The sequence below is a fragment of the Pteropus medius genome, unplaced genomic scaffold, assembly GCF_902729225.1.
Source record: "Pteropus medius unplaced genomic scaffold, Ma_sr-lr_union100, whole genome shotgun sequence".
Taxonomy (NCBI): domain Eukaryota; kingdom Metazoa; phylum Chordata; class Mammalia; order Chiroptera; family Pteropodidae; genus Pteropus; species Pteropus medius.
Window position 1 is genome coordinate 14,680,473 of NW_024345601.1, and position 25,766 is coordinate 14,706,238.

At 34.8% G+C, this 25,766-nt stretch overlaps 1 protein-coding gene across 1 annotated transcript in view; it reads right to left on the reverse strand.

Annotated features, from left to right (window-relative positions):
- Positions 1-25,766, reverse strand: part of NCKAP5 (NCK associated protein 5) — a 744,993-nt gene that overhangs the window by 427,277 nt on the left and 291,950 nt on the right. Inside the window, 1 exon segment of the mRNA XM_039874581.1 lies at positions 6,390-6,453. Within this exon segment, the coding sequence (XP_039730515.1) occupies positions 6,390-6,453 (64 nt within the window).

Sequence of the window (25,766 nt, forward strand, 5' to 3'; positions counted from 1 at the left end):
TAAGGGATTAATGTCCAAAATACAAAACAACCCATACAACTCAATAGCAAAATAAATAAATAAATAAATGATCCAATTTAAAAATGGACAATATCTGGAGAGACATTTTTCTAAAAGATGTACAGATGGCCAACAGTTACATGAAAAGGTGCTCGACACCACTAATCATGAGGGAAATGCAAATCAAAACCACAATGAGATATCACCTCACACACAGAATGACTATGATCAAAAATACAAGAAAGAAGTGTTGGCAAAAATGTGGAGAAAAGGGAACTCTTGTGCACCGTTGGTAGGAATGTAGGAATTGGCGCAGCCACTATAAAAAACAGTATGACAGGTCCCCCCGCAACATTAAAAATAAAACTACCATATGTTCCAGCAATTCCACTTCTGGGTATTTATCCAAAGGAAGTAAAATCATTGTCTTCAAAAGATATCTGTATCCTCCATGTTCACTGAAGCATTATTTACAATAGTCAAGATGTGGAAACATGGAAACAATCTAAGTGTTCATCAATATAGACAAATGAATAAAAAATGTGAAGTGTGTGCGTGCATCTGTGTACACACACACGTCAGAATATTATACAGCCATAAAAAGTAGAAAATCTTGCCATTTGCAACAACATAAGTGGAACTTGAGGGCATTGTATTAAGTGAAATAAATCAAACAGAGAAAGTCAAATACTGTATGATATCACTTATATGTGGCCTCTTTGAAAAAATGAACTCATAGATAGAGATTGGGTGGCTGCCAGAGGTGGGGGAGGGTATCAAAAGGTAGACATTTTTCAGTTATATAATAAATAAATCCTAAGAGTGTAATGTACAGCATGGTAACTATAGTTAATAATTCTGTATTGCATATTTGAAAGTTGCTAAGTGAGATCTTAAAAGTTCTCATCATAAGAAAAAAAGTGTAACTATGTATGGTGATGGATGTTAACTAGCCTTATTGTGGTGACTCTCTCAAGTCGTTGTTATATATCTGAAACTAGTATGTAAATTATATCTCAATTTAAAAAAAAAGAAACAGAAAAAAGGCTTAACTCATCATGCATCCATCTTAAATTCCTTTCCTTGACTACTACCAGTTAGAAACCAGTTGTATCACCCACCAAGCTATAGTGAACAACCATCTTCCAATTCTATCAAAATTCAAAACCTGACTCCAAAAAAGCCAGTAGTAGGAAATGGAATGTTTAGGGACCATAGCTCCATGCCCCTCTTACTCCTGGGTTTTCAAACTCTGAATTTCCCTTCTTGGCTGCCTTTTGTCTACCAGAGGCCAGACTATACAGCTCTGCAGCAATGGCAAGAAAAAGGGCATACTAGGCAAAATCCTGACTGTTCACCAAGGCAATGTCTCCTGGGTTTTGTGAAATGTTCCTGTTTTTACATGTGTCTCTTAAGTTGAAATAAAGTATTTCTTTTGGTTTAAATAACAGGTATTCGAAACTATGACTTCTGGTTTTTACAAGTTACTAAAAAAACAGTTAACTCACATGCTGTTGAAGGCAGGGAACAAGGAGGTTAAAAATAAGACTAAGTGTAAATCTCTGAAATACTATGCAGATATTAGAAGAAGAGATCCCTGCCGTTAAATTGACACATACTAGAAACCATGAACAGATATAGGCCATAGGAATGAAGTTTCTTCAAAGTGTTTTAATCCAAGTTTGTATCAGCTAACCCAGACAACTCCAGTTTCAGCACCAGAGCAGGCTGTCCACACTGTGGAACCAAATGAGCAGGATCTGGGGAGGGGTATTTATGCCATAAGTTTGCCTCATTTTCCAACACGGGGGATCCAAAAATTCTGATCTCCCTACTTCTTCAAACTCTTTTTCCCCCTCAAATTCCTAATGTAACTATCAATATCTCAATCTTTGATCATTATTCCTTGGATGTTCATTGTGCAAAGAAAAGGATATACAGTTGGTTATGAATTTAGCTGATGGTACAGTAGGGTAACATCCTGCCAGTGTCTAAATATCTGGATACAGAGGAAAACGGAATCTTGTAACAGGATAAATGGGATTCTGTGTTTTCTTATTGCCTTGAGCTGAGTAATAAAGAATTAATATTTTTCTTTTGCCCAAATATAAACTAATCACTGGTGTAAAAAGGAACCACACGGTATTGAGGTTTTACATAATTAACCTAACCATCTTTAAAAATTGTTTGGCAAGATATTAATGCTTTGTAGATATTAATATCTTTTCAATAAAAAACAGTGGTAGAATATTTCTCTAAATTAAAAAAAAGAAAACAGCAAAAACAGCAAATAAGCCATTGTTTATATAATTTGAAGCACTCTCTCTGAAATATTTTGTGTCATAAATACATATAAAATATTTTTGCCATTTTTTTTTTGAAATCAAAATACATATTTTTAACTCATGAACTCTTATATTCAGTAAGTAAAATTATCTTTACAAGTTTGGAGAAAAATATGATCAAAAGGAATCTGCCCTACAAAATATTAACAAACTATAAATTTCAAGTAATCAAAACAATTAAGAATACACAATGGTTAATGGCAAAGCATAAGCAGTACAGTAATTAACCCAGATTAATATGGATGTTTGAACTATAATAAAGGTGATAGAAGGGTTAGATGGTTTCATGAATGATGTTGCGAAATTAACTATCAATTTGTGAAAACGTTCTTTTTGATCCCTACTTCATACCAATCTAGAATTTGCAAAGATTTACATAAAGAAAAATAAGAAGTAGGTACAGTCTAGAAGATAATGAGACTGAGTAGCTTTATACCCTTGAGGTAGAATGAACCTTTTTATATATAACAAAATTTAAGATGACATTAAAGTCTAAGAATAGATGTTGCAGTAAACTGAGCCAATGATAGGGAGCACAAGCTGAAACATAATTTCCCAGAATGAAGAGAAATATAATCTTACAGCAGTTTGTGAAAAATAATGAAAGGTAAGTAGGAAAATAATGGTGATCGTTATTTCATGAAAGAATTAAGAACAAAGGGAACAAATATGAAACATCTTGTACACTGAAAGAAAGTGTTCCCAAAGACTTCAGTTAACAGAACAAAAGAGCACTAAAATTGATAAAAATGAGTAAAGTAACACGCCCAAGGTCACACAACCAACAACTGGTAGAAATGGACTTTGAATCCAGACCTGCCTCCCTTTCAAGTTCATGTTCTTCTTCCTTCCACAATATGTGTTAACTAGGCATTAAAAAGAAATCCCTCTACCTGCAATGTGGTGCCCTGGACTGAATCCTAGATCAGAAAAGGAATATTATTGGAACACCTGGTGAAATTCTAATAAAATTTGGATTTATTTAATAGTAGCATGCCAGTGTTAATCACTTAGTTTTGATAATTTTATCATAGTCATATTGAGATGTTAACAGTAGAAAACTGGTTAAAGAGTATACGGGTGTGCAACTTTACTGTAAGTCTAAAATTATTCCAAAATAAAAAGTATGCTAAAAAAAATAAAATAAATATCTCAAAAATGGTGCGTTGGGTATTGTATTAAAACTTATAAGTAATGAGATTTATTGCATAAAGTCAAATTTTAACAGGGGAATGCTTTACATTAAAGGTTTTGATTATAACAGGTTCATTGATGATTTTTAAAATATCTGCCTCAATTACATAGCTTTATTGAAAATATTTAAATAACTTTTCCCATACCATTTTTCTTTTCATATGGATAAAAATGTAGAATACTATAAATAGTAGTCTTTAAACACAAGGTGATCTGGTTGTGATGAACTGCTTTCCATTTCTGCTACAGAAGTGACAAAAGTTCTGGCTTGTAACAGCAAGAATTAAATTTAGAGATTAATAGGACTGCCTGATTTAAGGAGCTGTCATATGAAAGAATCAGGACGTCAGAAATAAATGAATCCTAGGAGCAGAAAAGCTGAAGCATATAATTAAGTAGAAAACTCAAGGCGGCGGTTAACTGGGTAAGGAAAGAGGGAAAAAAATATTGAAATAGAGGGTGAAAAAAATTAAAGGACATTAATGAAAATCAGGGCTTATGGTCTCTAAGAAACTGAGATGTGATAAACTATGGAATGGGGGAGATAACAGTAATACGAATAATGGTAAATCATATCACATCACTGCCTCATTCAAAGTCTTCCAATGGCTCCAGTCACAAAGAGCAGAAGCCAGGGATCCCTGGGGCCCTTGATGACTTACCCTCTGTCCTTCAGCACTTCTCTGACTTTACCTTCTGATACTCACTCTTCCTCTCACTCCTCACCAGTCGTCCTATCTCCATGGTTCCTCAGGCACTCCAGGCCTTTGCACTTGCTGATTTCTCTGCCTGGGAACGCTCCTCCCCCAGATATCAGCATGGTTCACTCCTTAGCCTCCTCCAAGTTTTGCTCAAAAAGTTACTTTTCGGTGGTTAACTATTTGAACACCCAATTTAAAACAGTGATCTCCTAGAACTCCCAACCTCCCCTACCTTGATCTCATTTTGTCATAGTTGTTTCCTTCCACCATCTAACACTCTTAAGTATGCTGAATGTCTGTTTCTCCAACCAGTAGAATGTAAGCTCTCAGATTTTTGTCTGTTTTTTTTTTTTACTGATGTTTCCCCAGTGCCTAGAATAGCACCGGACACACAGTAGGTGCTCAATAAATACTTGTTAAATCGATCAATACATAAATGTGTGGGTTTTCTCATTACCATCATTAAATTAAGAGTAATAAAACACTGGTAACTTTTTCAAAGTCATTTTTTGAGCAACCAGAATCATCTTTTTGATTGTTTGTGTTTTCTGGGTATTTTCTGCACTGACTAATTACTTCTATAATGTTTTAAAAGGGGCTTTTATTTTGTAAAAGACTATAGAATTATCTGTCTGTGATGATTTCAACTCAGGCCCATTCGTTGACAGAGTCAGAAAGATACATTCTTTCGAGATCTGTTCTTTTTATGAACTGAAGTAACATTTAGTTATTACCAGAAAAAGCTCTCCTTCATAAAAGCCTTACATGAACAAATGTTCAGTAGTATGATCTACTAAACTAATAGAATCATACAATTCAACATCTTCATTTTAAAGATGAAGATACTGAGACCTAGATAATTTAAGTCACTTCTTCACATTCGATAAGAACACAGCTGATGAACAGAGGCTAGCCCTAAACAAAAGATTGAAATATTGCAGAATGGCCTAGCCCTACACATTTTGCACCACAGTAAAAGTCTAGACTGAAAATTTTCAGTTTACCATTTCACTAAACCTTCATTTTCTTCAACTTATTTCCAATTCATTGCTCAAAGATACTTGGGAGCAATTGTTTCATATTATTTGAACATTCAAGATTCTCTTTGCATTAAGATCACTAGCAGAACAAACAATATGATCCCCTAAGTATTTTAGCATGCTCAGGGGCCACTGTACCTTCCAGAACCCACTCAACATTCAGCCTCCTACTCCAGCCCTTTGCTTTCCCTGTGGGGAAAAGTGCAAGACCAGTGTATTTTACAAATTTCTTACTCTTTTCAGTGGATGCATTGTCATTTAACTCTCATGAAATCAAATAGAAGCAGCCTTCGGGATCTAAAAATGCATTACTTCTCTTTTTCAAAAAAAGCTAATTCTTTTGCTGAAAAATTGCATGCATGCTATTGTTTTGTTTTATGCAGGAAAAAAAATCTGGCCTGTTATTTTTTCCCTCAGAGGTAGCAGCCGCTGTTAATCCACACATGTACATTACCGGGGTCCCCAAGCAGTCATCTCCGATGTTAGAGCAGCACACAGGCAGATACCTGGGCAAAGAGTCTATAAAATGAAGTTGCTATAGACCAAAACAACCATATCGATTTTTAGTACAATCCAAAACACAAGGAAACATCAGTTTTCTAGACAACACATGCTGAAAAGAACAGGGAGAAACGCACTGCCAATAGTGAAGAGAAGGAAAAAGATAAAAGACGATTACATTAGCAAACATCGTAGTGTTCTTTTAAGCTGTTTGTTTTTTAGCATCGAAAAAACTGAGAAGCTTGAAATATGTTTGACTGTCCTTTTCTGAAAATCTAAGATTGTTCATTTATAGATATTGCACTCCCAGCTGGAAGCCTGGGCATCCAGTATACCTTCGGAAAATTAAGACTTATAGACCTTTGAACATTTGAACATCCTCTTCAACACTCAAATACTTATTTTTCCTCTCTCTCTCTCTCTCTCTCTGACTCTGCAAATGGCAGAGCTGTCTAAACTACATTATAAACACATCATTTACCAATACAACATTCCGTTTGCTGCAAGCAAATATTTTCCTTAGATATCCTTAATGAGACGAAATGCCTTTCAAACCAGAGACCTTTGGAAGGGAGGTTCAGAATCAAGAGAAACCAGCCGGGACTTACCATGGCCCCCTCACTTCTTCTTTGGGCAACTTCTCGCTGCAGACGGGCCACAGCCAACTTCTCCCTGGAGAAACAAAAGCGCATGATTACTTGACCATTCTTCTCAGGGTAGAGGTACACTGGCATAGCTTGCAAACATTCTTCTAAGGTCTCCAGAGGAACTCCTTCCTTGGTTTAGCTCACTTCCTCCACTAAACTTTCTATAAATATTTAAAGTGATTGGTCATTAGTGCATTGTTTTCATTGAGTGTCATGAAAGAGATTTTTTGCTTTGGGTTTTACAATAGTGAAATAAATGTTGAATGCTAAGTAAAAGCTTTACTTTAAGTTCATAAACACATATCATTTTAAAATAAATTTTCTGTGTCCTTTCTGTAATAACTTTGCTCATATATATTTTTAATTATTTGTTTCTTTGTTGCTCTATGTTGATACTGAATTTTAAAAAGCAAACAAAACATAACTCTGTACCAGTTTTGAAATAATAAAAGAAAATCATTTGCAGCTTTGCTACCTACAGGCACCATGCTGGCCATTTTACCTGATCTTATATGAGCCCGACAACAACCTTATAATAGGTTTTATTAACCTCATTTTATAGATGTGGAAACTGGTGCTCAGCCATGCTAAGCCCCCAGCTGGTATGCAGTATATATTAGGATCAAAATTAGGTTTTCTTTATTTGAAAGGCTAAATAAAAATTTTATATATCATTTTTCAGGGTCCAGAAAAATATGGATATCATTTTTTAGGATCTAGAAAATATGTAGAATTAAAAATCAGATTCTTTATTTTAATATTCTCCATTTTACTATGGGGTTCATTTTGTATCTTTTATAATTGTAATTCTGATTTCATTTACAAAAAAGCTAATATTCACCAAAATTTTAAGAATACTTTTTACAATGATAGATATCTGCATTTTGGACAGCTTTTCAATTATTCTTTAAGAAGCTGATAAATTAACTAGGGGTAAGTGAACTCTTCCAGTATCCTCAAATCTTAGCTTTAGTGAGAATTTTCCCTGAAATCCTTCTACTAGTATCAAGATGTGACACTATTTTAGTGACGTTTTGTCACTCAGCCTTCCCTTTACACAGGACCCTCTCTAGCTGCAAACAGCAAGGAAGCAACTCAATTCTCAGATGAATGAGAGGATTTCTCCCCTCCAAACTGCTTGGATCTTTGAAATAAGTGCCTATGACTGCCAAGAAGGAATGTGCTCTAGTTTGGTTAAAGTTTAGTAGCTTTTTAGTAGGAATAGTTCTGTTTGAATAAATACCTAAAGACACAGATTAGGAGGAGGAAAACTAGAACCAGGAGACTGTTGAGGAATACCAGTTTTGAAAGCCAAGGGCCGACCCCACTGTGAAAGGGGGCAACAAAGAAAACAGGAAGAAGTCATAAAGAGAGAGAGCCATGCACCTCTTTTTAATATAAGAAAGGCAAAGTCTAAGTGTGCTCTCTGAGCCAAGTCCTGATGAGCAGATGAAAGCACAGATAACAGCAGCAAGGAATTGAAAGAGAAGAATATGGCTGACTTTTCATCTAATATTAAAATTAAACACAATAAATACCCATAAATGGTGAAGAATGAGGAGGAGGAGGAGGAGAACAACAATAAGATATCTTATACACTACGACCCAGCTATTCCACTCTAAAGTATAAACTCAAAAGAAATTCATATACATATTTACATGAAAGATATGTACTAGAATGTTCACAGAAGTGCTATTTATAATAGCCTTAAACTGAAAATGCACATACCCTTTAACAATAGAATGAATTAACTTGGACACTGGAATGAATTAACTTATACACTGGAATACTATAAAGACTGAGAAGGAATAATCTATATCTAATCACAACATATGGAATACTCCAGACACACTGCTGAGTGAAAGAAGCAAAAAGAGAACAGTATATACTTTATAACTTAGGTATGTAAAGTTCAAAGACAGGCAAAACTCCTATCCAGTTTGATAAGGCAAGAAAAAGAAATAAAAGGCACAGATATTAAAAAATAGAGGTAAAACTGTCTTTTTTCACACATGACACAATCATATAAATAGAAAACCATTAAGAAATTTACAAAATAACTATACAACTAATAAGTGAATGTAGCAAAGTCACAGTATACAAGTCAATATACAAAAATTGTGTTTTTATATACTAGCCTCAAATAATTAGAAAATTTAAAATTTAAAATCTATAATAATGTCAAAAACATAAAATACATAGGGAATAAATTTAACAAAAGACTCGTTATATAGCTACACTGAAAACTACAAAACACTGCTAAGAACAATTAAAAAAGATTACACATATGAATATATATGTATATGTAAATTTATACACAAACACATAAATACAGACACACCACATTCATGGATCAGAAGGCTTAATATTATGTCAAATTTTGTACCAAATTAATCCATAAATTATTTCTTACTGGGATGTATAACTCCGCCAAACTAAATAAAGACAAAGATGTGAGTAGTAGGAAATGAAGAATCCCATATAGAAGAAGAGAAAAGGAAATTCTTTTAATTAATTTATTTATTTTTGGTTAACAAAATGATCCAGTTATGTAAGAATCTAGAGAACAACCGATCTGGTTTCAGCAAGAGGACAGAGAGTTTTCAAAGAATGGCTCCTAGAAAAAAACAAGTTGATCAAAAATAAATTAACCTATGTGTTTGTAAATATTGAGATGACTTTTAGAGTTTTAGTGGAAAAATCTGTTAAGAATTAGGGATTGGAACATGAAAACCTAAACCAATGGCAGATTATAGCAATTGTTAACTCTAGGAATGAGTGAAGTTATTCCAGAAATGCAATTCTAGAACTCTATTAGATTCAGCTGTGAATAGTATTTACTTTGTTTTACCATTATAATTATTTTAATTAATTTATAACAATGAAAAAATTAGGAAGAAAGTGTGGACAGATTAGTAGTATAGACAATATATAATGTCTAAAAATAATAAATCTAGTAACAAGAGTATAGATGTATTATTTAGATACAAGGATGAAAACCCAGAAGATAGAGCTAAAAAAAAAGTGGAAATTATTTATGCAAGGTAGTAAGATCTAGAGGTAGAAAGGGAGAGGTGCACATTTTATAAATCTTATAATTGTACTCGATTTCCAAACTATGTATGTATATGACTTTGATTAAAAACTTTTCAGGAATATGCATTTTTTAACTGGTTGGATGACTTTCTTTTATTTTTTTACTAAAAACATGATAATACATTGAGTGAGAAAGAAAGAGAGAGGGTGATGGGAACCTCAGCAGATTATTTACAAACTGAAGACTCACTACCAAGTGATTCATTGTCATGGCCCTGAAAAGAAACTACTGAAAATCTTTGGTAAAGGAAAGAAAAATGAGGACTATCTATACGCATCAAGGAAGCTTTGGATAGATATTTTAAAGTACATACTGCAAACAGTTTAACATTTTACAGGGGTAATTTAAATTTAAGAGTTTTAACTTTTGTACTTTTTTCATTTAAGTATAACATACACAGAAAAATTAAGAAATCTCGAATGCACAGCTTGATGAATAATCATGACGTGAATAAGTGCTTGTTACGACCACCTAAGTAAAAACTAGAACATTACGAGTACCGCAAAAGCTATCATGATGCTAATTAAGTAAATATAACAATATCTGAACTCATCTGCCCCATTGCTCTCTCTATGCTGAATATAGACACATTCAACTTCTATTCTAAACTGTATTATACACAGTCTTATATTTTTCTCGATTGTTTATTTGGTCTATCTTTTCCCCTTAATAAGTCCATAAAGTTCTCCTCTACCACAACAGTGGCAGCCAAAAAAAGTGCTAATTGATGTACTTTTGCACGTGGTCAGTTGTGGTGTAATTAATATCTCACTGTACCAGCTGCTTCCCTGAATGTTGAGATCATATATGATTCATTTCTATAACACCTAGTAAGGGCCATTCAGTAGGAACAAAATAAATGCTTGTGATTTGCTGAATGAGGGCTCAGTCACAGAATCTAATATCAGCTTGCCTGGTATAATAATTTTTTAAATAATACTACCATTTTTCAGTTACACAGTATACAGCACACACACTTGCACACATAATGATTCCCATAGGGTACCTTCCAGTTCTGGTTGGCCACAAAAACTTTTTCATACACATTTAAAATTATGAAAAGCACAGTTCCCACAGCAATCAGTTGAATACTGAATAAGCTTCAACCAAGAGAATTTCTATATAAGAGCATTGAACGAGGGGATAGTAGAACAGCAATTGTCAAATATTTGAGTCATAGGATTCTTTTGCACTCTGAAAAATAAACAGGGTCCCAAAAGAGCTTAAGCTTACGTAGATTATAGCTACTGATATTTGTCACATATAAATGAAAACATACAGCTTTAAAAGTATTTATTAATCCATTAAAAATAATAAAATAATAATAAACCCATGTTAACATAAGTAAAACATTTTTATAAAAAATAATCCTATGTTCCTAAACAAAATCAAATTTCATGAGAATGACACTGCTTTAAAATTTTGCAACTATCTTTAATGTCTGACTTAATAGAAGACAGTTGTATTCTCATACCTGCTTCTGCATTCAGTCTGCTGCAACAGCACGGGTCACGTAGTTTCTAGGAAACTCCACTGTACTCTCATGAAAAAATGTGAGTAAAAAAAAGCAAATATCATCTTAGTGTTATTCTGAAAACAGTTTTGACGTTGCAGAGCCTTTGAAAGTGTCCTGGGAGCACCCAGGATCCCAGGACCACACTTTGAGAACTCCCCTCAGAAGATAAAGAACTAGAAATGGAAGAATATTCTGGAAAATTTCCTGGAATCATCACTCCTAATTGCTGAGTCTTCAGAGAAAGATTTAATACATATGCTAATAGCATGTTAACTTTTTACAAGAGCAGTAGCATAAAGAATACCTTTCTAGAAACAGAACAAGAATCTAATTTTAGCACTATTATCCTTCTAAATGGTAAAAGTATCCTAATACAGTTTAAGAGTTAGAAACATCACTATTTTATCCTTAAAAGAGATTGGCTTTATTACACTATTAGGGATTATCACACGGTATGGGTGATTGTCAAAGCTTACTCAATTCAATTTGAAAGAAAATTTCAAAAGTTTTAGCCATTATGTAATTTTAAGAAGAAAAACATTAATAAATCATAAAATTTTGTGATCTGCCTACACATTATATTTTTTGGTATTCAATAAAGAAAGAAAATGTGGATGAACCAACATAAAAGGGTCATCTCTAAAGTGGCAGCATGTTTACCATTTGACAGAGAGCAAAATATGTCAAAATCAAAAACATCAACTGTAGTTTTGACCTACCACCACGTGAACAGAGATGTGAGACATTTCAGTCGGCCACGTGGAAATGCGTGACATAAACATGAGGAATCTCAGAATAGTCTGCGTCACAGAAAAGACCTTCCTCAGTCGCAGCCCTGCAATGTAGCCCTCCTCATTTACAAGCTGGAAAATTGCTGAAGTCTCGTTATTTGGGAGCTACCCTGATTGAAAGTGGTTAGGTGGTGAAGGAACAGAATTCTAAGAGTAGTAATCCAAGTGTCACTTTGGAGCATGCTCTGTAATTGTTTTAAATCGTTTATACAGGAAAAGCAACACATGCAATGTGTTGGAGCAAAGACCCTCCCCGCACCCCCCCAAAGGATCCCAGTAACAGTCCTGGGTCTTCTGTGAGGTGAGTGGGCAGGCAAGGCCAAGTGGTAGCTAACTCCCACTACAGCAAGGAAACCCCAATTTTGAGCTGTTTTATATATTAGGCTTCTAAAATATTTCCTTTGAAAGGGGTTTCAAGGCTAAAAAACAAAATAGAATTCTTTTTTGAGGTATAATACTTTCTATTTCCCAATGTTTTCAAGTCCTTGGAATTACACGTGTGTATTTTGTTAGCAGGAGTTTCTCTCAGAATTGTGTTTTTTTGTTGTTTTTTTTGTTTGTTTTGTATGAAAGAAGAGTTGCCATTCTTTATTAAAATTAAGGAAGCGATAGAGTTGTTGAATGGTAATATCACCTAGCTAAAATTCTCAGGATTTCTAGATGTTAACATTTATGGGATCAAATTATCAACTTTACCAAAGTATCAAAAATAAATAGGTCTGTCTTTTCTTCTTCTTTTTTTTTTTTTTTACAGTAATCTCGTTTGCCCTTGGTTTAGTAGTCCCTTGGCAAACCACATCTTCAAACCCCTGTGGTCCCAATATATGTGTGAAACCAACTGGGACCAGCATCTTTTTCATGCAAATTCTGGGTTCTTAAAAACAGCTTTGTGTAAAAAATAAAGAATCCTTGACTTGCATGCTACCCAAGGCAAATTAAACACATTCACATACACATACACTCTTGCTCTTATTTGAAGTCCGGAGCTCATCTGCTAGAAACTGGCAACTGCGCTTTTGCAATGCATCGCTGTTTTGTGTTTGTAGCAAAGCCAGTAGCTCATTATGAAGGTGGTACTGACTTTATGATTGCAAAACAAATGCTTGGGGATATTTTTTTTTCTTTGAAAGCCATAGGCCCTATTATTTACAGAATAGAAATAAAAGAAGGATATAAAGAATACATACACAGTGAAACAAAAGAAACCGCAACACATTTCTGTCAGTTAAATGCAGAGAGTATTTTTCTCTTCGAAAATAAAATAAAGCAGAGCTACTTGTCTTATTTAATTTTATACCCAAATGGCAAATTAATCCCAGGTTTCTAAGTCCTTCAATATAGCCCCAGACAATCTCAACTAAAGATAATAATAAACAACAACAAAGTTATTGATGTGAACCACAGACCTTCAGAATATCATCAACACATCTGCAAGTTAAGCTCATGGAAAGATTGTCCTCAATGAAGCCAACAGGATGTTGGCATTTGTAAAATCCAGAAAAGACCTGAAACGTTTGTATGTTAGAAAAGCATTCCCCAAGGAGAAAGCAGCTTGCAAAGAGGGAATATATTCAGTTTGTGATGTGTGGAGACCTCAAACTTAAGGGCACTGCAGAGCCATCTGTTGCATGGGCGTGGGAAGCAGGCCTGTCTGGAGACAAATCAATGTTCTATTGCCACTCTATAGGAAGTCAGCACCCATCCTGAATGGGTGAGAATGAAACTGTGCAGCCCTGCTCTCTACCAGGCAGATGGTACCCCCCTGAGGATGCCCTGAAGGAAGAGCAGCACAAGCACTCAGGGTAAGTGTGAAGAATTATTTCTACTCATTGTAAGTCTCATTGCCCCAAACTACTCTATGCAAACAGCGCAATATGAAAGGTGCGGCTCTAAAGGCACATCAGGCAAGCTGTCAGTATAGTCAGTACTCTGTGTGTTTTGATGAAACTGCCAGCTAATTTGTGCAATTTCTACTTGACTTTTCTTAGAAGAATAAGCTATAACAACTAAGTTGCTCATATACGTATTTAAAAAAAAGTCTTGGGCCTCTTATAAACCGAAAGTCAATCTCTTTTAGTGTGATAAATATATAGTGGTATTAAAGAATCCTATAAGACCATCCAAAAACTTCATGTTCGTTCTGGTTGTTAGGTTTAGCTCCTATAGTCTAAAGTATTTAAAACTCTGTTATTTTTATGTATTATATTGTATATCTATCTCTACTTTAATTTAGTCATAATATTTTGCTAACTTACTATATAATCCAGTGATGATGAAAATTCTAATTCATTCAGCAAGCACTTAATGTGAGTTTACTCTAGGACTGGCCTGGGTCTAGTTACTGGGAAATAAAGATAAATAAGGTAGTTCCAATTCAAAGAGCCCAGAGTCTAATAGATAGAGAGCACACCCAAGCAAGCCACTGTCATAAGGCGCAAAAAGTACAACACAAAGCTGTTTTCAAAACTGGGTTTTAAAATGAATGTTAGGTAAATTTTATGAAAACAAAATAAAACATTAACTTCCTGTATGGGAAGGTTCATTCCACTATTTCTAAGAAAGTTATTTTTAAATTTCATGTTTTTAGCAGCAAGTCATATCAAAAAACAGGTTTGTCTCCACAAATATTTTAGTTGTAAAGAGTCTCTATTACATGTTTTGATTGTTATTCCCTAAATTCCTTAAGAATTTTGTATGTGATGGTACTGGACTTCGGTCCAGCTCCAATTTCTGCCGCTTTTGGTCTTAATTTTATCCAGGTCACTTCTTTCAGAGACACTTGACCACTCTCTTTAGCCTTTTCCATTCTAATACATCATGCCATACTTTTAAAAGACAGTAGTGAATAGTTATTATGTAAAGCACTATTCTAAATACGTTACATGAAATATTTAAACCTCAAGCAATCCCATGAGGTAGGTATATGTTATTATCATCTTGCATGATATCCAGCAAAGATTCTCAATCTTTTGGGATTCACTGAGAACTCTAAGGAACTTTTGTTTATGTAGGTTTTATCTAGCGATATTCATTATATTCAAAATTAGAACTGAGACTTTAAAATCTACATTAATTTATTTGAAATAATAACAATTCCATTAAAGGTTAACATAAACAACATAAAATTGTGAAATATGTATAATATAGATTCTGAAACAAATATTAGTAAAAAGAGCAGCACTGTTTTATACTTTACAAATTCCTTTAATGTCCAATTAACAAAAACAACATTTGGATTCTCATATCTGCTTCCGTATTTAGTATACTGCAATGTCACATGTTGAGTAGCCTCTCATACCCAGGAGTGAATGAGAGTGAAAAAGGCAAATAATTTCATTATTCTTATAAAAATAGTTTTGATCTATATATCTCCAAAAAAGTCACAGATTCCCTAGAGCCGGCTGGCCCACTGTGTGGGCACTATTGGTGTACAGTGATGCCTACCTTCCATGGCGAAACTGAGGCTCGAGTAGGCTGGAGAAACATGCCCATCTTGCCATTGCTCTTAAGTTTAAATACAACCATGCATTTCTTTTTAAAATTTGAAAAATAGCAATAAATACATATTTGGTTAAAATCTAATTTGTTAGAATTTGCACTCCTGCATTTACCATCACTTGTTATCACTGCCTCTACTGCTAGAGAAGGAATCACAGATAATGTAAGAAATGATTGACGTCTCCAAGAATGAAACACATTCTTGACCATTTTAATGCCAATCAATAAGAAAACCAAGGATATAACTTTTCAAAAACACACTGAATTTCAAGTACTATGAACCTATATTTCTGGCAGAGTACAGGAAAAATACTAATGAAACTCCCAATACAAACCTATGCTCAGGCATAGGTTTTGTATCAATTAATAACTCTCCGTATTTCTTCCCTACAAGGATCTCACCAAATGTCTAAGAGGAAATGAGGTAGATGATTACTCTCATTTATACCCTGGGGCAGAGAGTCACACTCTAAAATCTTTGAAAAAAGTTTCAATCAATCATCAGCCTTCCCCATTCCTGAGTAGGCGCCAGGAATAAGAGTGTGGTGGAGACCTGGTACATGTGTGAGGAAAGCAAGTCTGCTCCCCCAGGAGGCTTAGGACCATTCTCTGAACACACAGATGAGTCCTGGGGAGTCACTCACCACAGAGGCAGGACAATGCTGAGTGCCCAGTGCACCTGTCAACTGGGCAGATGGGGAGACGGGTGGCAGCAGTCCCTGAGTAATGGTTAAACTAATTAGCCTTTCCAAAGCAGATTATTTAATTACTCATCCACTCGGATATTCAGAGAGAGAGCATATTTTAGTGAAACTTTTAGAGCTACAACCCAGAGAAAAGAACTTCTTCATACACTTTTCCAATACATAATGTCAGTATTGGCTCCAAAACTTTAAAATACCCAAAGCTGCCATTTTATTATATACTTTAGGGGAATCTCTTCACATCTACAATGCATAAACGTCAGTAAACCGAGTGTGTGTTCTAAATTGCTGACCTTTACATGATTTTGTACAGCAATAACTAAGAGGCAACAGTACTCAAAAGAGCCAACATGCATACTGACTGTAGGAGAGAGTGGGAGTTTCATAATGTTGTGCCGTACTGATTAACAAACTCCCTCCTCAGACAGACAGGCAGACAGGCAGGCAGGCAGACAGACACACACAAACAAATTAGAGATTTTTTTTAAAAAGAACTTGGTGTGTTGGAATACAGACATTACTAAAAACACACACACACACCCTAATTTTAGTTGCCTGCCTTTCTGAAGGTCTTTTATCCACATGCTTGTCCTTACTGAATTTTCTAAAGCTTTCTAAATTTTTTTCTAATATTCTAAATTTCTAGAGAATTTGTTTAAAGTTTCCTAAATTTTATGCCATATAAGTATTCTAAAAATTGTTCTTTACTGAATATTCTTTCACTCTCAAAATTGGAGTCTCAGATTGAACCCACATTTTCATTTAGTGATTCACTGATTCAGCCATACGATGACTTGTGCCATCGAGTATATCGCAATTACCTGCTTACCTCTTTCTTTCCTCTACTGAGCTATCAGACCCAGAGGGCTGGAACTTTGTGGTCTTTGTGTATCCAAAGTGCAAACACATTCTCAATGAATAAAAAATCATGCTCCAGGGCAAAGACGGCCTCGGTGATTTGAGGCAAGATCACAAGCTGCCTTCACCTTATTCAGCATCAGAGGTTAGTCCCATGCCCCAGAGCTTAACGAAATGTGCCAATAAAACCACTCGAACTACCTGCCATCCCTACTACTACTGTTACACATGTAGCATTCTGAGACATTTTAGATGTAGCACATGCCCTTGTTAGTAAATAAATAAACCGATAAAGAAATGAACTTGTCTTTCTGTTTTTTGTCCCTTTTATTTTTGCTTGAAACTGTTAGCTTTCAGTGAAATAATATATATATTCATCACAATGTTTCTGATAAATGTAGGCTCTACTCATTTATTTAAACTGTACACAATTAAAGCAACCCCATTTTCTTCTTTTCTTCTCTTTGGGCACAGTGAAATCCCAAAGCTCTCCTACTTAATATGCTCCTGAAATACATATTAGAGCAAAAAACTCCCCCAACTTTAATGTAGGAATTTCTATTCTTAACTCTTGCAATAACTTCTTCCTTGAGTGTAAAATAAGTTCAAGGACTTCAAAAAAGATTTGCTTGAGATATACTTCCTATGAATCATTAAAGAACCACTTAATCTCTTAAACTTAATTTTCACTGCTGAAAAACCTAGATTTCTGAATGGGGATTCCTTATATTTCTATGTTTTCTAAGAAACTGAGAATTCTCCATTTTTTCATGTACTGTTCCCATATTTATTCCCTTAATATTAAAATTTCACTAGAAAGACACATCCAAGTCTGTTTTATGTCTGGCAATTAAGAAAAAATTTATAAAATAACAAAATTTTATTAATAACATTTGATTTTCTTCCATCAATTTTGTTAACATTCAAAAGTGATGGGCTACATGTAGTTTAATATGGAAAGAGAATTCCTAAGAAAATACATGGTAACCATCTTCTAAGGGGCATTACATACCTGTGGGTGTGGGTGCGACAACAGCCATTATGTGACAATTAATTTAGTTTGCATGGCTTTCAATTATCAATGGCCCTGAAATCTCATTCTGTCTCTATTTTCATGAAGTTCCCAAGACAGTCTCTGTGAGTAGATTCAAGCCATCTGTCTGGGTTCAGAAAAATAAGGCTTATGAGTTCCTAAAGGAAGAAGTCGAAAGAAGTAATGAAGGAAACCCTGGCGGACTGTAATACAGCAGAGTCTGTACTCTGAAAGCTCTTTCCTTCATTTGTGGAATGAGCCACTCAGAGAAGGTAAATTCTGCTCAGCAAAATAGTGATTTTAGGATAGATTGGCAATATCATCAATTCATTCCACAAATATACTGCCTACAATGTCAGAGGCACTTTGCTGGGTTCTATGGAGCCACGATGATGAGTAAGGCTTAATCCCTGCAGTCACAGAGCATTCTGTCTCAGAAACCAGATGACATGTTTGTATCTAGTGTTACGCGTTGAACTGTAGCCCCCTCCAAAATTCATATTCTGAAATTCTAACCCCAGCACCTTAGAATATGACCTTATTTAGTTATAGGGTCTTCACAGAGGTAATGAAATTAAATGAGGTCATTTGAGTGGGCCTTGATCCAATATGATTGGAATTCTTAAAAAAGAAAAAGGTAAATTTTGAAGACAGACACACAGGGAGATCATCACGTGAAGATGAAAGCAGAGATTGGGGTGATGCTTCTACAAAGTCAAGGACCACTCAAGATTGCCAGCAAACCACTGGAAGCTAGGCGCGAGGCATGGAACAACTAAACTCTCACAGCCCTCAGAAGGAAGCAACCCTTCCAATACCTTGATGTTAGACTTCCAGCCTTCAGAACTGTGAGAAAATAAATTTCTGTTGTTTAAGCACCCCCAGTTTGTGGTACTTTATTACAGCAGCCCTAGCAAATAAATACATTCAGATATATTAATATTTGAATATAAAATCTCTCAGCTATATGTGTTTGAATATAATCTATCTCTTTATATAAAAATAAACACATGACTTGGTAAAATATAACCGGTGCTCCAAGCAAAGCATAATATATTTTCAGCAGAAGTGTTTACTCTCAAGGAAGTCTTTACAGAGGACATGGCAGTCACATATCATATGAGGTAAGAACCATAATATGTCAGGAGCCAAACACAAGAATTTATAACTATAGAACTATAAACTATTTACTGCAAAGATTATTTTTTAATCTAAGAAACATTTTTTACATGCCATTTCTCAAAAGAGTTCAAGAAGACTATACGAATGATTCAATGACACACTTCATATCTAAACTTCCTCAAGTACCATTATCTTAGCGAGAAAGACATTTTTAGTACTTTCGTATTCATTTTCATATTCATTTTATGAGTCTACTGTGATGTTCAGTATAAGGGGCTACATTGATGCTCTATTACAAGAATTTTGACTTAGTCGCTCTTCCAGAGTGGAGATGGCTTGCAAATACACTTACTGTGACTGCCACCCTCATTATAGGGATGTACACTTGTAGGTGATAAGGTGTTTGGTGACTTGTGGCCCTGGAACTGGTCTGTCTATAGGCAGAACCCATAACCAGGCCTTCATTAACTCAGATCTCTACACAACTGAACTATCATCAAACTTTAGAAGCACTATAAATTCTCCAATTTGTATAAACCATTCAACTTAGCCTTACCTATAGCATTTGGTAAGAGTAATTTTTCATGCTTTGATCATTTGCCAGTTCACTTTAGTAAATCCACTACCTATCAGAACCAAATTCATCTACTTTCTCTTCAGAATTATTTTCACTATTGAGCTTTGTGAACTGATTAGATTCTTTTCCAATCTTTTCATATGAAATGCATGACTTCGATTTCTCCTAGTTGCAAATAACAGAAATGCACTGCAGCTAGAATAAGAGAGATGAGGCATTTTATTAAACAGCTTATGGTTTTTCAGGAACAAGTGATCCACTAAACTCTAGGAAGGGCAGGAACCAGGGCATCTCCAGGGGCCTCTGCAGCAAGAATTTATTTACTTTCTTGCTAGATGCTCTCACGATGCCCTGCTCAGATCTGGAGACTTCTGGTTTCTATTTCCTATCAGTTTCACATTTTAAGTTCCATGGAATAAAATTCTGATTGGCATAGCTTAGATGAGGCACACATTCTGGATTGATCAGCTTTGGCCTGGAGTCAAGGTCAGGCCTCAAAGTCTTAGATATGCTCTTCCCCGTTATGGGCTGGGGACTATTCTCAGAGAAGTAAATAATTGTTAGGATCTACCATGTTGGTTGATCATTTGCACTTCTTATATGTTGTCCTTTGGAAAATGCTTTCTATATATTTCTGATTAATCTTTATTCAGACCTGATTTACAACCAGATTAATTTTTTAACTAAATTTTTGCTTTCAATTCAATTGGACTAACTCCATTTGAAGTTTTCTGTTAAAATACTTGGCTAGAATTAAGCCTATATCTTGCTTTCCTCATATTGTCTTGACCCCTCCACTATCATTGTGACTTAAAATTTTATATTGAGCATATTTCTCATTTCTTTCTAGTATACATAACTAGCCTTTAGTCAATATATTGCTTTCTGTATATTATCTTACTGTTTCTACTGTCAGCATGACTTAATTTATATTGAACGTACTCCCAGAAATCTTATCAACTATGAAACATTGTGTACATGCTTACACAATATGTATAATACTAGAACCAGAGAGTATACTCTCAGGAGACACAAACAAATCAGAAAGTATCTTCCTCCTCTATTTCCTGTCCATCATACCATTATCAGCAAGACTTCAAAATGCCAACCATAAGATTTCAAAAGACACAGGCATTTTCAAAGGAATGTCACTTTAGAAAATCTAGAAAATAAAAAAGAAACTCATACTTCCCTATATTCTTTGTAAACAATCTAATCGTGGCCAAATATGTATAAAATTCAATTAGTATCTGAGCTGACAAGTAGCTAAAATGCAACAATAAAATAAAAGGTAACAATGGAGAACTTTAAAGGAAAAGAAAAGACACTGATAGAAAAACAGAGTCTAATATTTAAGAGATTAGAAATGAATGAAAACCAATCTGTGAAATAATGTATGTTATACCAGTTAAGACCCTAATGGAAAGGAAAAATCTTCTCAGATATATGACCATCTAGGATACACTCAACAAAGGTAAAAGTGTTTTAGAAAATAGGAAAACAACAGCTTATGTTTTTGAAAAATAATAACAGCACAACAACCAGGCAGAAAAATTAATTCTGTTGAAATAGGTTACTGTAAACTTCATATTTATATGTAAGTAAATCTGAGTACTTATAATTATCATCTGCTTTATTGACATGTGAGAGAGAGAAAAAATTTAACAAAAAAAATAAATTCAAATATCTTCTGAATTTTAAAACAAGAGAAGAGAAAGGCAAGCAGTGAGTGGTTCAGAGACAATAAAAAGCCACTTTCTGAAAGATGACAGACACCCACCATTCCTGAAGGTAAGTGATGGTTGAAGTGGTAAGCAGTAGTCTTTGAAGAAATTTTGGTTACATTTAAGATAGAGAAGAATAAGAGTAATAATAATACCAGTTAATACTCAAATAGTGATTATATTTAAGCACTTTACAGTAAATTATTAACTCATTTAATCCTCACCCTAAACATGAGATAGGTATATTATTATCCACATTTATACATAATGAAAATAAGGCAGAGAGAGATTAAACATCTTCCCCAAGGTCTTGGAGCTAGTAAGTGATGATTTCCGAATTTTGACACAGGCACTCTTGGCTTCAAAGTCTCCATTCTTAACCTCAGTGCTATGCTATCCATGTGATGCTAGCTAGAGTTATGATTTTTACATCATATATGGTTGTTCAGAAATATGACACTAAAAATCTATATGAATTTCTTAAGCAGCTCTCAAAATCCATTTTAATTATCCTTGGGAGTCAGGTAACTGGAGAGGCAAAATAGAATTATGGTTAACAGAAACAGACTCTGGAGCCAGACTACATGAGTTCGAATCCCAGCTCTTCCAGTTACCCAGTTCATTGACCTAGAGAAAGTTACTTACCCTGTCTATTAGGGTGTATCATTATTTACAAATATGTACTGCCCTTTTGCTGTAGGAGGATTTTACTTCCCCATTCCACTGATATCAGCCTTGGTACAAGACTTGTTTTGGCCAATGAAATGTAAGTAGAAGAAATGTGTTATTTCTGGGTAGAAACTTGGAAAACCAGAACAGCTTTGCCATGTTCTCTTCTTTCATAATGACCAGCAAATTTGAGAAAGGGGCTGGCCTGGGTCCCGAGTGAGGATGCCCTGGAGCAGAGCAGCAGACTCACCTCAGACATCTAGTGTTCTAAGGAATACACCAGCATTGTTATAACTCACTAGGTTCAGGGGCTGCTTGTTTCTGAGACATAACTGCCTCTTTTGACTCATACACTTTCTGTGACTCAATGTCTTATCTGCTTTTAAGGTTGTTGTGGGAATTAAAGGAGTTATTTTTATAAAGCATGTAGAATGATGTGTGGCACATGATAAGCTCTACAGAAGTGTTAATTTGCATAGCTATTTTTATCCAAAATGGCAGAAGATAAGTATTAGTGAGCCAGATACTCACCTGAAAAAAACACAAGTAGAGAGAAGGCCGCTAGAGAAAACATCCCCAATACTAATCAAATCGAATGCTTTTCTTGGTCTCAAATCCTCTCAACTCAGTTCTAATGTTAAACTGGTTGCTTTTGGACCTTTTTTCAAACTTTTTACTCTTCAGTGCTCCTTTACCAACTCAGTAATCTCATCTATTTGTTGAAAATTCAGGGATTTAATATTGCTGATCTCAAACCTCCAGGTTTCCTTCTGCAAAATCTACATTGGCCATGACGATATTCTTCCTCTATTTCCCTCAGCTACCTTTTTGGAAACAGTTGAACTTCACCTTCCCCATCTGTCAAACACAATTTTACTGACATAAAAATAGCTGTTATCTCTTTCCCTTTAGGGCGAAGAATTAGATACCTTTGACAAGTTTCTTTGTTTCATGAGTTTTGATAGGCTTTAATTTGCTAATGTGCAACATTTTAGAGGAAAGCTCTTGCCAACTGATGTTCCGCTTGCTTTGAAGGGACACTGCTAATGACCACTCTAGATGTAATAAGTAGATATTGAGACCTCTTTTGCCCAAGAAAAAGATACTGTGTGTTCCTTCTAGTCCATCTTAGAAATCACAGGTTACTGAAGTGGGGCCCCAAAGGTAAATCTGACACCACCACCACTCTCATTTTAGAGATGGGGAAACAGAGGGTCAAAGAGGCTGAATATCTCAACAAGAAAAATAAAAGTCAATTAAAGAGAAAAACTCAATATAAGAGTCATTATCTGTAGGAGCCAAACTAGTGCTATTTCCAGGGCTCGTTGAGTTTAAAAGAAAAAAAACACACAATAGACAGGATCAATCTCTGGAAAATAAAAAATACTAAAGGTAGCTATAGCTGCTTTTTACTGTTTTTGGTGGCAAAGAAAACCAAGTTGTTTCTAGCACTTATTCCTTTAATAATCTCTAAATTTGCTTCTCTAAAAGAAATCTACTGGAGATTAATAAATTTGACATGGAAACAAATAGAATGTGTAAATTGCTAACAGGTTTATTCCCTTTACTTTCATTCTAGATATTTTCCCAAGTCCAGAAGAAAGATATTCCCTAAAGATTGGTGTGGCTTCTAGCAAAATCATCTTCTCTATAACGAAATAGGTAAAGAAAGGATGTGCTTTTTAGTAGATAATAATAAAACTGAGACTTGTAGCTGAAAACATTCTTGATCACAAAAGCTTTGTGTTTTTCTTTGCTCTTTGGCTCAGTTCTCATGTCTAAATGACAAAAGAGAAAACAAAACAAAGAGAAATGGATTCTATTGGCACCCATATACAAGAAAGGTACAATAGTCAAAAGTCACAATACAAATAGGTTGTCATAGATGGGGATTCCATAAAGCAAGACAATATATCAGCTCAATCCATTAAAAAAAAAATGTTTACTGATAGACAAAGTCCAGAGCTGAAACACATTTGTAAGATTCAAGGGCAAAATAACTAGTAATGTCCTAGTTAGTGAAAAAGAAAAGCAAACCCAACAACAGACTGTTGCACATGGAGAATATCTTTCGTACAATACGACTGTTGTATGTGACACCTTGATAAATTATAGAAACAGAAACACTGTCACAAAAATAAAAGGAAGAAAGGAAGGAAATTCACAAACAGTGCCCACAAAAGATGGATAAGAAAGTTTTAAGAGAATACATGCATTGATTAAACGCAAGCAAGAAAAACAAGATAGCTGCTCTATCTAGCTAACCCCCTACTGCACATGCCTATTGTATTGTTTCCTTTGGCACTGACTACAAGAGAGCTTCATCCTATGTTTAATAATACTATTATTTATAAAATAGAAGAAAAACATCCTGATAAGAATATACCTCAATAGGAAAAAGTCTCCTTCTATATAATCTGATTGTACAGATGAGAAAGAAATGCTTTTTCAAAGCAATAACAATTACAAAGCAACCAGTGAACAAGATAAGCACTTGCAGAAGGAGCTACACTGAATCTATTCAACTGACCAGCTTTTCTGTTATGTGAATCCAAGAATGGATAACTGCTGCTCCCTGGGAAAACCTGCAGCGCTGTAAAAATCAGCCAATGTCAATATGTGGTTGGGGGAGGAAAATGTTAAATAAAAGAAGAAAGTTTAGAGAGAAACAGAGGAAAGACTGACAATACAACTCCTTGTAATTCTTCTTCATTCAACATTATATTCATTGACCTATTACATGTAAATCAATATAGAAGACACAGAGTTTTGAAAAATGTACACATGCACAATTGCCTCTGCCCTCCAAAAGCTAGAACTGGTAAAATACTACTTTGGTTCATGATCTTACCAATGTCCATTTCCTGCAAGTATAAATAGAGCTCTCAACTCTGTAAGTGACATTATTTTCATATTTTCTGCCCAGTATCCCCATGTTAATATTATTTTACTGATATAGTACATTAAATTATATTGAAATAAAAAAGTCAAAATAGAGTGAATATTTTCACAAGTCCAAATTTATAAACAATCTATTGAATATGGATGTTTCTTAGTCATAACTTTATATATATATATATATATATATATAATATGTACACATAACTACATTTAAATATCAATAATTTTACACACTAAGTGCAATCTGATCAGGTATTTTAAAGACTACGTTGGTAATTTGCTAGAGACAAGCAATGGTAAAAGAAAATCCATAATACAATTAGCTAGTACTTATTGAGCCATTAATATATGGCAGTGACTGTCCTATATGCTCCTACATGTATTACTTTATTGAATCCTAACAAATTTTTCCTTTTTACTGATCAGTAATCAAAACTTCCAAATGAACAGGCTACATTTCAAACCACTGCACTATACTCTCTCTAATCACTTACTAAACAGGAGATTTCTGTGGAACCTAGTTAGTTATAGTTTTTGGAATTTTACTCTGCTTTTGAATCATGACCAAACTAAGAGTGACACCAGCAATAATTCCCAGCAGGATCTATAGCAAGAAGGTCTGGACAGCAAGGCTAGGACCTGGGAACAGAACATGGTGCAAGGTATGGCAGATAATCAGGAGCACCCCTCATAGAGTTCAGGATATTCAGGCATGTAGTTCAGAACAGGACATTCTGATAGGGTGTGCGTAAAGGTCCAGATCTAGAGAAGTCCAGAATATTATGAAAGGCAGGGTCCCGTGAAGGGGTTGTCAAGGCTGCTGGTTCACTGAGGATCTAAGGTTCAA